The sequence below is a fragment of the Bradysia coprophila genome, chromosome IV (assembly GCF_014529535.1).
Source record: "Bradysia coprophila strain Holo2 chromosome IV, BU_Bcop_v1, whole genome shotgun sequence".
In the NCBI taxonomy this organism is placed as follows: domain Eukaryota; kingdom Metazoa; phylum Arthropoda; class Insecta; order Diptera; family Sciaridae; genus Bradysia; species Bradysia coprophila.
The window spans coordinates 3444147-3458327 of record NC_050738.1 but is presented as its reverse complement, the minus strand read 5'-3'; the positions used below and the strand labels follow the sequence as shown (position 1 = coordinate 3458327).

The 14181-nt window shown below is 37.3% G+C and overlaps 2 protein-coding genes across 2 annotated transcripts; both read left to right on the top strand.

Moving 5' to 3' along the window:
• The first annotated feature begins 4363 nt into the window (after positions 1–4363).
• On the top strand, positions 4364–5598 carry LOC119086042. Its single transcript, XM_037196616.1, has 4 exons — positions 4364–4521; positions 4752–4804; positions 4864–5052; positions 5113–5598. Exons 1-4 carry the CDS (start codon positions 4485–4487, stop codon positions 5578–5580), a joined length of 747 nt encoding a protein of 248 aa, XP_037052511.1. The 5' UTR covers positions 4364–4484; the 3' UTR covers positions 5581–5598.
• Positions 5599–10608: 5010 nt separating this feature from the next.
• On the top strand, positions 10609–13751 carry LOC119085812. Its single transcript, XM_037196295.1, has 2 exons — positions 10609–10839; positions 12021–13751. The coding sequence occupies exons 1-2, from the start codon at positions 10762–10764 to the stop codon at positions 13677–13679; spliced, it is 1737 nt and encodes a 578-aa protein (XP_037052190.1). The 5' UTR covers positions 10609–10761; the 3' UTR covers positions 13680–13751.
• The last annotated feature ends 430 nt before the right edge of the window (positions 13752–14181 follow it).

The following is a 14181-nucleotide window of genomic DNA, read 5'->3' as shown; positions in this document are numbered from 1 at the left end:
ATCCGTCTTTCCCTTAAACTTTTTGTATTCATGAACGATCCAGCAAATGAATAATTCTTCTATGACAAACGAAACGTACGTCGTACATTCAGGCGTCACCACTACTTTGAACACTAATATTAACCATGCTGAATAGAATGATAAAATTTCATTTAAAATTCTCGAATTAGATTCGTCATTGGAAACTATTTCCGTTTCCATTTAAACGAACCGCTTGAATATATAATTTGTAGTTCGAGAACCACAGCGACAACGATTATCCTATGTTATATCCAGCTAAATCTGGATACTGAAGCCATCACAATTCCACTTTGTAAAGTTACTGGGCCAAAATTAAATTGGCTATAATGCAATTTTGACATGTAGTGCTCATAAATATAGCCGCAATAAATGCACTTTTCTCGAGCCTCGGTCGATGTAAATTACCATTGAACTGTTACGTGTCGAATTAGCCATTCCATTAAAGTTATGTCTAACAGTTGGAACAAAAGTCCTCACACATGACAGACACGTTCCATTAGCGCAAATCAAATTACATTTTTCAATAAAAGCGATTTTTGATGGAATTCCGTTGAATTGAATTTTATACTTGCCGCGGTTTTTTCCCTCTGGTGAAAGTACATTTCATAAAAAGAAAAACAACATCGAGGCATCCTCTTGGTTTTTATAAGCCAGGCTTACATTTTGCAAGATTATTTTGGCAAATAAAAATCTGGCGTTCAATAGAAAGTCTATCGGTTTTCCCACACTCTGTTTCCCTTTTTCTCTCTCTCTACGTTTTTCAAATGTTTTTCAATTTTGCTTTTACAGAGTTATGAATAAATAATGAATGAGAATAGATGTATATAATGCACGAGATGTGAATGCTTGCTTCCAATTCCAGCCACTACAAACATTATATCAAATTTTATTTGCCTCCTTTAAAGCTCCTGCATTATGAAACCAAATGTAAAGTGAAATGCCGAAATGTGCCAGCAGATTCAATTTTTTCCCTTCCTTATTCCTGGAAACCAACGAAAAAAAAACGGTGAAGTGAATTCTCGCAGATGATGGCTGTGTTCGGTATGGCCGACCAGTGTCTGAAGAACTAATAAAAGCACTCGGCTCTGTGCATACAATTTTAATAAAAATGAAATGTTTTTTCTTCCTCCTCTCCATTCTTTCGTCTACATACTGTCTTGGATTTGGAATATGAATTTTTGTTATGTGGGTAAGTAGTGATAAAACCTCCCGGTTGTAATCGACCGAACGTGAGGTTTTATATTTAAAGTGACTTGGAAATTGCACTTTGTGAAATTGGTAAATTATGCAAAACTTCGTGTAAATGATTTATGGTTAATGGGCATTTGTGTACAATATGACTTGAGAAAGTTAAAGCCAAAGTAAAGGAGATAAAAAATAAAATTTGTTTTAAAGAAAATTGTTTTTCTTTTTGAATGAGACTTTCAGTTTTAGAATTGCTGATTTACAGCCAACATTTTTACGTTTATATTGACGACAACGTTTTATTGCCAATAAAATGGCATAAGGGACGCGTGTGTTCAAAAGCCTATCGTCAATTTACATCGTCATGCACACAATTTTCATCGGTTAAATGTAAGAAATTAGACTTTCCGTTGATGGGCTTGGATTATTAAGCCATAAATACCAATAAACAGGCAATCATTGTTGTCAACATTACAGAAATCTACAAAATTGAACACTCATCTTCTTTCGAGTCGATAGAGTGAGAATGAGGAGTGTAAGTGAGAATAAGCCTTCGTGAGGAGAAGCTTTTCAATTTTCTCTTCATTCAAATAATGGCAAAAAATGATAAAGCAATGCTGTAAGGAGACATTCATTGACTTAATTATATAAATTTCATCCTTGAAATCTTTCACAGTATACGCAAGCAATAATTGAACCATGGACCTATTAGGGTAAACAGGTCAGGTCAATACCCTTTCTAGCAACCTAACTACATTTTATTAAGGTGGTAAGAATGCAACGTAGCCTTTGCATTTTACTTGTCAACAGCGCATGATTCTACAAACAAAGGAATAAGGTGGTATTTTGACAGCATCAAAACGAAGTGTGTTTGCTAGAGAGGGTATTGATCCCCTTTATTTTAGTTACGTTCTTTCAGCGGTCGTACTGGTAGAATGCATGTAACTGACTTGTTCACCCTATTTTTATAATGTGTCGTATCTCGTATCGCCTGTGCTGGATACAATAGATCTTGCTCAAGTTACGGTACTTTCAAACGTAACCTCACTTTATCGTTAAATGTTTTTTTTTAAACGGGGTGGCATATCAAACGTACAGAGAGTTGACATTGTTTTAGGCACAATAGTCCATGACATGGACTCCATGTTATGTGGGAAAGTTATACAAATGTACAGAAAAGCATAATTGCATAATAGTAAATTACCATTGTATCCAACATACTATGCGATGAACAATGCAAGTAGTAGATTCAGGAACTATTTTTGGGAAAACATTTTCTTGAATTTTCCCACATTTTCCAATTTTTTCCTTAATTTTCCAAAAAAATATTTCGTAGAAAATTATGGGAAACGAATGCCAGACATAGTCACTCAGTAGATTACTTCACAAGTCTTAAGCTTACGTATGGTAAACATGTTTAAGTCAGACTACATGAGCCAGATACTTTTGTCATCACTTCTATTCGATATCAGATGACATAGTCTGGTTTGTTCCGTAAAATCTTTTGTTTGGTTCCGAGGCAAGGCCGATGGTATTAATCTCACGAGAAGTCATTTTCAAGCAACTATACACTTATTAGCCCCGTACGAAGTACTGGGGGCTTATAAGATTAATATGCCGTTTGTAACACGTCGAATTGGAAGCAGACAGTAAGGGCAAAGCATTTGGTTATGTTCATAGATGACGAATCCGCAATAAAAAAAATGTCCGTCCGTCCGTCCGTCCGTCCGTCTGTGACCCCTCTAGCTTGAGCAAATCACAACCTTTTTTCAAAATTCTTTTTTTCCCCGATTGGTATCGACAAAAGTAAGGTCAAGTTCGAAAATGAGCATGGTAGGGTCGGCCCTTCCAGAGCTAGGGCCCTATAGGTGTTTTTCAGTCTTTCGACTATATCTACCGAAATACGCACGCAATAGCTGCTTGTGATATATCAAATGAAAGGTATTGACGAGTAGAACAAAGTTGCTGAACATTGTTTTTGGGTAAGATGCAACGAGGGCTTGTTGGGAGGGCTCAAAGGTCGTTACTCGGCCCTAAGTGTTTTTTGCACATAAATCGAGTAAATCTCATCCGATTTTGCTAGATTTAGTTTTTTATGGAAGGTAATTGAATACCGAAAAGAACGTGGCGAAAAAAGTTTCAAATTTGGGCCCTTGGACTAAGGCCACTACTCGGCCCTAAGTGTTTTTTGCACATAAATCGAGTAAATCTCATTCGATTTTGCTAGTTTTTGTTTAATTTGAGAGATAATTGAATGCCGAATAGACTGATGGCAAAAAAAGTTTCAAATTTGGGCCCTTGGACTAAGGCCGCTACTAGGCCCTAAGTGTTTTTTGCACATAAATCGAGTAAATCTCATCCGATTTTGCTAGATTTAGTTTTTTATGGAAGGTAATTAAATACCGAAAAGAACGAGGCGAAAAAAGTTTCAAATTTGGGCCCTTGGACTAAGGCCGCTACTCGGCCCTAAGTGCTTTTTGCACATAAATCGAGTAAATCTCAACCGATTTTGCTAGTTTTTGTTTCATTTGAGAGGTAATTGAATACCCAATGGAAAGTTGGCAAAAAATTTTGGGTTTCTAAAATAATGTCGTAAATTGTTGGTTTTACTTGAGAGGTACTTCGTACGGGCTTTCGTAATTGCGCTATGCGCAATTTTAAAAATGAACACTTTTAGTAAATTTGACCATGCCCAACTTGACTTGCATTTTGGTAACAGACGCATTAGAAGGTTGTAGACGTATTAGGGTTACGGGCGTATTACGGCTACGGACGTATTATGGTTACGGACGAAATAGGATTACGGGTCGTACGGGGCTAAGTCGCAGCAAACGCTCCGACTGTTCTGATGCCTTGTTTAAATAGAAATTAGTAACATTGCAAAGCTTTTCTTCAAATTTTCCTTCGTTCCTACGTAAAACGAATTTTCAGCATCGCAGTAGAGAAGCTCCTTGCAGCAACTCGAATCGTGAGAGCAGATATAATCGAAAGATTTGTCCATCGTTTAAGCGATTGTTATAAGAGATTTCGTTGACAACCCATTGAGACCATGAACCCTCAACGGTTCGGAAACTGTCATTTTTAAGTTGTGTGAGCTCTTTGTTTCATTTTTTTTCTGTTGGGTATTTGCGACGTCGCACATACCTACCTAAATATTATTCGCACAGTGAAATGTCACATTTATTTACATTTTGTCATTATTAAATTCCATCAGCTGTGTTTTGCTCGGTGATTGCTGTGCTTCAGTTTACGAGCTGTATTACTTTCTGAATTGTATTATGGTTGATTCGAAGGTATTTGGTCGTTTTCATAATGGTATGTACTCTAGTATGCTGCTGCGAGCATTATAATTTCGTTTCGTATTTGTGTTAGAGGGTTATCATACTTTGGATAGAGATCCGCTTCAACTAACTATCTTGATATTAACCAGTCGATTTGTATAAACAATACGCTCTGTTTAACTAGATAAAGCACGAAAAATGAGCTAAAATTGAAAGGGAAATAAAAACCACGAAAAGTCTGACAATCCTATAACGTCTTTTCAGATGAGTACGAAATAGTTTCCTATTCAGACAATTATTGGGACCAGTGTGATAAAGTAAGAATCAAAAAGACTAAGTTCAACCAACCACTCACCGAATTCCGCAAACGTTCCAGGTGCTCAATGATGCCTTCTATGACCTAGAGTATGTGTGCATTGGCTATGGAATTAATCTTCCCGGAACGGAAGAGGTTCGCAAAGAACTTTCTACATTGGTCAGAGAAACAACCAAAGACGGTGTGTCATTACTGGCGAGAGAAATTTCGACCGGCGAAATTGTTGGATTTTCTTTCAACAAACTACAGGTGAATAAGGCCGTGCCACAGCGTGAAAGATTTTGTCCTCTAAATCGAAATCGATTTTAGCCGAAACCAACATCCGACGAAGTATCATTTTTCGAAATTATTCGAGATCGATGCCAGAACCCGACCAGCAAAGCATACATTCAAATGATGATCGATTGTGACAAGGAACTGGACTTATTCGATCAATTCAAAACCGACTGTTTGATGGAATTGATGTTCTTGGGAGTGACACCCACACACTGCCGAAAATCCATCGGGAAAACATTGACCGACTACACCATTCGATTAGCGCTGGAACTTAAAAATGGGAACGGTTTGGATCGACTTCCTGCCAATTTGAAATCAGCTAGACCAACAATTGTTACGTCACTTTTTGCTTCTAAAGTATCACAATCGATAGGACGTAGCATGGGCTTTGAATTTTTTAATCGATTCCCTTACACCGATATCTGGTTCGATGGAAAATCGCTGGCAGAACGAATAGGAACTGATGATGAAGCAACAATTTTGTGTGTCAAATTTTTGTAAATTTTAAATAAAATTCAATTCTCATATTTGCTTATCAGCCTCTGGCTTAGCTTATTGAAGTGTGCTTACTCACTGGAAATTGCTGGTTGGTGAAGAAGCCTCGTTAATATTATATATATAACTCATGAGTTATATCGACGGCCAAAAAATACGTCCGATTTCGGAAGTTCGTTTCCCAAAGCTGAAGCCATTTTTTACTCGTGACTAAGTTTGAACCGACTTACAGTCACTCAATAAACGCAAACGTAAAGTAGAAAGCAACATCTTCTAATTGTTTTGTTCACCTTTTCGAAGGACTCGTCATAAGAGAGAATATAATTCGAGACAAACATTGTCGTAAATTAAAGCCACCGAGATTGCTGCCTCACGTTTTTTAAATAAAGTAAAAAACTTAACCTTAATAACATTGCCATGTCCAGTCCAGTTAATTAAAATTTAATGGAACTGTTTGAACAGAAAATTAAAGACATTCCAGCAGCTAGCAGCCGCAAACAAGAACCTTAAAATGGAACACGTTAAATACAATTTAAAAACAATGTTATCCCAACAATAAGCTCATAATCCTACAACACCACAAGGATTTTAATCTATTTACATATACTGTATTACATTTTGTACACTCTCCCCGCTCAGACGAAAGTCTATTCCATTTTATGGTTTTATTATTTTCATCACTCAAAACTTTTGCCGAAACTTTTCTTTGCAAGATTTCGTTAAAGAGGGAAAAACTAGGTCGGAAAAGAATATATAATTTAACCAGCAAGTGAAGAAGCGCTTCGAACGAAAATCAACACACCACGAAATTATCTACCCTCAAATCCATCCGCCAGACATATAAACATTAAATCGAGGTAATATTTATGGCACAGTCATTCGCTGATAATCAAATTTAATTCACTCATTCCCTCGACTGTAAGTCAGGGTCTTACGCTGAAAAATGGATGTTTGTTACGCGACCCGACCACTATGATTGAAAGTTTGTGGAAATAGTAAATGTGAGCGAAAACGGTCAACGTACGCTTCATATTTAGTTTTGTTATCACGACAAGGCTAAGGATGGGGCTAAGTTCGAAGATGGGATATATGAGACTCACATTGTGGAAGTTATTCCCAAGGTAAATATAGTGAGGAGGTAATGCCAATCCGACGCGCGGCCTACCACATAAGTTCGATGCCAATGACATCTTTTTTTAAAATGGTTGACTACGATTTACTTGTATTTTACAAAAATATTATCGCTATCTCACAACAGATGGCCCGACTTTCTATTCAATTTTTTACTTTCATCGTAGGGATTAGATGGTGTTTGTATCGAACTTTCGTGCCACCGCACATCTGATTCGGTTATATATGGCATTACCTCCTCACTATATTTACCTTGGTTATTCCCAAAATTTTTATTTATGTTTCCTTGCCATCACGATAATTTGAGTAATTCTCAATCTAAACTCTTTTACCTCAGTGTTAAACGAGTGTGAAGTTCACACGATTTTAAGGTTTATTGAAGACATTTTGGAACCGGGCAATTTATACACAGTAACTTAGTTCTCAGTAAAAATAAGCGAAATGAAATTATTAATCAGATATTAAGACCGTTCTAGGTTGTAGTAGTTTTTCTTCTAATTATTTTTTTTTGTAAAGGCTGTAAACTTTGGGAAGGTCACGCAGATACAAATACGCAGGTGACACACCACAGCTGACGATAAAATGGCGGATTTCATACAAAAATTCACATACTTTGGCGATTCTCGTCGCCGTGACGATGTGGTGATTTTTAATAAAATTGTTGTATTGCTTGGTCAGTAATTCAACATTGGCAAAGTGTTGTATTGCTTTGACTTGACCAAAAATTGTTGAAAAAATTTCTTTTATTCAACGAAGGGCGAACGAAACGTGTTACCGTTTACGATTCGTGACGAAACGTTTTACCGTTTACAATCATAATGCGGACGAACAGCAGGACAAAACAATGCTGATTTCGGCGTATCACGCCATCATCAGTGCACCTATGTCTTGCGATGACTATGTGCATATCAGCACGACACAAACTGAAGTGAGCAATCACTTCAACTGTACGAGCATTATATACACTTTCTCGTCATTTGTTAAAACTCTTTGTTTTGTTTTTTTTGCTATATCTCTCACATACAGCTTTTGTGGATCTCTCACATCCGACAATTTGTTTTTCGGTAATTTTAGTGACAATAAATAAATTGTTACTAAAACCGCGCAGAGTATGGCAGCCGTGGCGCCACCCACAGCTGCGATGCCAAACTTCAAAAAGCATCGATTAATAAAATTGTTGTATTGCTTGGTCAGTAATTCAACATTGACAAAGTGTTGTATTGCTTTGACTTGACCAAAAATTGTTGAAAAAATTTCTTTTATTCAACGAAGGGCGAACGAAACGTGTTACCGTTTACGATTCGTGACGAAACGTTTTACCGTTTATAATCATAATGCGGACGAACAACAGGACAAAACAATGCTGATTTCGGCGTATCACGCCATCATCAGTGCACCTATGTCTTGCGATGACTATGTGCATATCAACATGACGAAAAAGTGTATATAATGCTCGTACAGTTGAAGTGATTGCTCACTTCAGTTTGTGTCGTGCTGATATGCACATAGTCATCGCAAGACATAGGTGCACTGATGATGGCGTGATACGCCGAAATCAGCATTGTTTTGTCCTGCTGTTCGTCCGCATTATGATTGTAAACGGTAAAACGTTTCGTCACGAATCGTAAACGGTAACACGTTTCGTTCGCCCTTCGTTGAATAAAAGAAATTTTTTCAACAATTTTTGGTCAAGTCAAAGCAATACAACACTTTGTCAGTGGTGATTTTTTGTTATATGTAAAATGATTTGACTAAAATCTTCAGAAGTGGTGAACCTTGAAATATCGGTAAAGAAATGTACTGTTCACATAATGGAAATGGCAAATGACACGATCTTTCTCTATAGAAAGAGAAAGAAAATTTTGACAAGTACTTCAAGGCAAGTTAAAATAAACGGGTCTTTGGTGTTCTCACTCACATCATAACATGTTGAAAGACAAGCAAATACTTTGACAAGTACCCCAAAGCAAGGTATAATTAAATAGTCTTCGGTTCTCTCGCTCTGGTCATAACACTCTATTATGATAACAAAATAGGTTTTTTCCAAGGCCATACGAATTGTCAAATTTAATCCATAGAGACATAGCCTCATCACTATTTGTAGACTGTTATCATCAGAGCAAGAGAACCGAAGACTATACTAGTTAATTTATTATAGCTTGCCTTGGAGTACTTGTCAAAATATTGCTTTCTCTTTGTTACGTTGAGAGTGAGAGGACTGATGACCAGTTTATTATAAGTTGCCTTGGAGCTCGTTCAAGAACGGAAAATTCTTCACTCAGTGAACATTTGACGATTCGTTTAATGTTACACTGACAGTTGTCTGACGTTTGCCGTTCAGATACGTTAGTGAAAGTTACGAGTTAACTTTTTGTTTATGTTTACATTCACACACCGTTTGCTTTTCAGAAAATATCATGATGCATAAAGGTAATTCTTTTAAGTAGGAACGTGAACTCCAGTTAAGTGATTGAGGGTGTATTGTCACTTACAGAAATAGACATTTTAATTTTTAATTCATTTATTTTACGTCCACTACTGCAGTCTGGACTGCAAAACAGCTAGAGTTTTACACTCACACTTCCGAATAACAGTAGATCGGGTCAGGTTGAAACAGATTTAAGGTGTCAAATTGTAGCCAGCGGATCCTGGTCTGAAAACATTGAAGACCTAAAGTAGCGACTGATTTATCGATGAAGAGAAAGGATGTGCCACAAAAAACTTACAACAGAACCGTTTACCTTAGAAATTTATTTGACCATGACGAACATCACAAATCCATTATTCAGAATTCATTCGACTCAATGAAAAATCGCAGAAAAAAAATATTTCCACACAATCTCTAGTGCGCTTTTTTAACATTTCTTTGATCATCTGAATTGCATCAGGCGTCTCCTCATATGCCTCGTAATAGTATTGAGCGGTTACCTGGGCATGATCTTCACTTCCTTCTTCCGTCTTTCGGATCGATGAGACCGGGCCAAATGTACTAATTCTCCGTCTGGCCGAAGTCGAACAGCTGCTTCATCTGCTTGAGCAACGTTTTGATCAAAAGATTCTGATTTTTACTGATGAACAGATCCTTTTCCTTCGCCACAATGTTTCTGTCAATTGCTTCTTTGCGGATGAGATTGACTGGTTCCGTAGGAAGCGGTACTTGTCCGTACATAAAAAACGAATGTTGCAGCGTTTGTACGTCCCGTAAAAATTTCGTTTTGATCAGCATCAATGCTACGGCATATTGTAGTAAGCTAAGCATTGTCTAAAACGCAACATATTCGCCGGCAACATGAAGCTTGGTGGTTCTGCACGCAAAAACCTCTCTGCCATTTGATGGACGTTTCTAGCATTTTGCACTTGGATGCTTGCTACTTCGTTTTTAATATCAGCGTTCTGATGTTCTCGACAACGATATAGCAAATACTGCCTGTACTGTGGTTGCTTGCAGCCCCCGACTCGTACAGGATTGCCTTTAGCACAACATCCGTTTCTATGAAAATGTTCTGTTAGGTCGGTGGCAGATCGATTCGACATCGGAAAATCTTTGTTCTTGAACTGTCGACGCTGGCATATAGATTCATCAAATGGTCCACAGAAACCGAAATGATTTCTATCAGCAGATAATTTTGTAACAAAAAAAATTCAAACCACAACACATCCATTGTAAATTCACTTCACCGAAGTTTCATGACATTTGGGTAACATTTCACGACCAAAATACATCGTGAGAAATCTAACCTCACAGTTACACCTGTCATCGTTAACTGAACGAAACTCAGTGAAGAAAAAATCGTTCCTGAACGAGCTCTTGGGGTACTTGTCAAAATATATCTTTCTCTTTCATCATAACACTATATGAGAACCGATCTCTGCGAATGAAATCGTGTTCTTTCGACCGGTGAAATCTCGTGTTTACAGTTACTTGCAACAAACCTATGGGACTTTGATGTTGCATTGTTGACAGAGATATAATTTCAGTTTATTGTTAAGTTAGAATCAGTGTGTAAAGGTCGACATAACTTCCTGAGTTGCTTAGTTGAAAAAAAAAATTGGAATATGGGTGATGAATGGAATTACCCGAAATTACCTTCTCATAAAACAATTCGAATTTTGTTTCCAGTCAAATATCATAAGGTAAGAAATTGACAGTTCGACAGTTGAAAAATGGTTCGTTTTTCGACACTTTGAGACACATATTTTTTGGATGCAAAAAAGTGTGCAAACTATGATTCTACCAATAAACTCAATGCTCATTTTTATGTTTTCAAACAAAGATAAAAGGGTTAAAAGTGATCATTTAAGCGAAATTTTGGGTATTAAACACTGATCCGTCTTCGACGCGTTTCGACCGTGCTTCTTGTGAAAACTATATGATTTTATTCAAAATGTGAGTGTTTTTTGCAGTTTTTTGGCATAGGAACATCGATATTATAAGTTTGTTCCAAGGCTGTATGAATTGTCAAATTTCATCCACAGAACCATGACCTCAATAATATTTCTGTGTAAATCGCGTAGGCGACGTTGCTATATTTGTATGAAATTGACGCCGTAAGTGCGGTCGAAATTAAAAATGGAAAGTGCGTAAATGACGCAGCGTCATTTTCATACACGATGAAAGCATTGAAAGTTATTTTTCGGTCACTTTTTCATTAAATCGGTCGCTTGAAATTCAAATTTTAGGCACACTTACGGCGCGGCGTGATATCACGTAAGCGACGCTGTTGTGGATGAAATTGTCGTTGTTCGGGTTGTCAAAGTTAGTGTTTACAGTTACTTGGAACAAACCTATATACTGTAGATAAGAAGACGTGAAGAACGAAATTTCGGAAAAATGGCACACATACCGACTACAAAAAATACGAATCACAACACAAGCCGAAGAGGAAGAGACAAGAGTTCGTACAGTAATGCCAGGTGAAGTTTACTGTGAAAATTTTGACAGATCTACCCATATAATTTATATTGGTAGACTTGTCAAAATACTTTGGTTGAACGTAAGCTCAAAACACACTAGGCATAGAAAACGTGTTTCGATCAAAATTATCTTTGTTATTCCCTTGACTAAAAGTCAAGGGTCTTATGCCAGAAAATTTTAATAGAGAATTAGTTGTTCCTATAATTCCTAACGCGCCCTGGACATACAACTTCAAGTATGATATTTTAACGACGTTGATTAAAGATGTCGGAAAATTGTACAGAGACCAAAGCTCCGTTCTTTATAAACAATTGTCAATCGTCCGGGTCAACGCACAGTGCGTTGTCCGGGTCGTTCGCTAGATAACTGGGTAATGACGACAGTTTCTTTTTTCTTTCAGGCCACTGCTTTTCGTCTTTCTGACTATGAACGGTATGGAACGGTTCGATCACGACGATACGATATCGTCAAAAACAACTTAGAGTGTCAGGTTGAGTTCGAAGACGAAGGCGTTGTAGATAAAATTTTATCGGATGGATACATTTACATAAACGATCAACGAATCAAAGTCGAACCAATGACGAACCCAGATTCAAAACGAATCAAAATCGAACCAATGACGACACCAGATTCAAAACGAATCGAAATCGAACCAATGACGACACCAGATTCAAAACGAATCAAAATCGAACCAATGACGACACCAGATTCAAATCTCGCTTCCACGATGAACAACGACCAATCGATTATTGACAACGAACTCAATCTCACTGGATTAAATGATGACTGTTTACGCTCGATTTTCCGGGAAGTGGGCATACGGACACTGTGGTCGCTGGCCAACGTTTGTCTGCGTTTCAATGACCTTGCTAAAGAGGTTTTCAGATTGAAATACAAAGACAGCGAAATTCAATCCTTTGACGTCTCAATGAATGATCCGATTTCATTGCCGCAGTTCGAAGCGTCTTTGAAAACATTTGGATCGTCGATTCGACAATTACGTATCGGATCGGAATGCGAAGAACGTCAGCTGACCGATGTACTGCTGCAAATTGATAGGAATTGCCCGAATATTAAATCGTTAAGTATGCCTTATGTGGCCATTGGTAGTGATACAATATCGTTAGAATGTCGGTCGGTATTTTCTCGATTAGAAAGTCTATACATTAATTTTTCTGGTGATAACACGAACTACAGTGACATTTTACAAAAGAAAGTGTTGCCAAAACTGACTTCCTTAACTGTTTCAGTAGAAAAGTATGAGCACGAGCACCTTGAGTCGTGTTTCGCACCAGAAAATAATTGGCAATTAGAACAGCTGAATATTTTAACCGAAGGTGAAATTGCACTGAACACCACTGGTACAGAGACGCCAATGCTGTCATCGTCACATTTGTTTCCATTGATTTGTGAACGATATGCCAATATCAGTATATTGAATATAGAATTTGACCATGCGGATGACAATTTTCAAACGAATGTGCTACAATTAGGTCGACTGAAGCGACTACGTAATTTGCGTTTAGATTTTAATGGGAACGACCCTTCTCCACTGTTGGATGCAATACTTCAAAATGGCATTCAATTGAAATTGTTGAACATTTATAATGGTGTTATTGGGAACGATGCAATGGTCCTACTTTCTCGATTCGAAACTCTCCACAAATTGGAAATTGTATCTTCACACTATGATGAAGATGATCTAATTCAATTGGTAAAAGAATTACCCACACTATCTCAACTAATTATTTCTCTTGATTATATACCATCGTCAGCTGCAAATATGATCGATACGATAACATCAATAATTTCGAATGGAAAGAATTTGTCGCATTTGAATGTTATGGTGAATAAGTTTTCTGAAATAACGTCTATCGGTACCAACGACTACAACGCGATTCTGAAGATTGTTGAGCAACGTGTGGTACCTGTGGTGAATCTCACAGTTATCATTACGGGTTTCTATGGGCCGAAAAATGTAGCGCATTACATTACAATCGCGTCGAGTCCAGAATTATTAAAGCTTCAAATCAATTATGGAGACACATCGATGGTGTAAACTGTTTTGCAGAGAAATGATAAGCACGGCACTCATGAGTGGCCTCGCTTATCATTTCTCTGCTGTTTTGTTATAATTTACCTTCTTTTCTTTTCAGAGAGGTGCTAATATGACGACTGGGTCGTTTCGATGGATAAGGTAAATATGTCGAATGATTTTGAAATTGGTTAAGAGAAAATGTATGGAATTCTCTCTCAAAAACCCAACTGTACCCAGTCGTCATATTAGCATCTCTCTGTTTCTTTTACTTTTTTTTTTCTCGTCACATAAAATGTTCTCAAAATATAGAAAATAAAAATAAAAACGTTTTTCGATAAATGAAAAAGCCAAAATTTATTTATGCCCACAACAGATGAGAGTACAAGGTTTTCCGCTTTATTTTTGGGGCTGGTATGGAAACAGTATTTTATTTACCTAGAACTGCAAAATGGTATCTCAGTTTGAGGTGACACCGAGAGCGAAGACTCCATTTCGCCTTTTTAGGTAGTCTGAAAGATCGCTT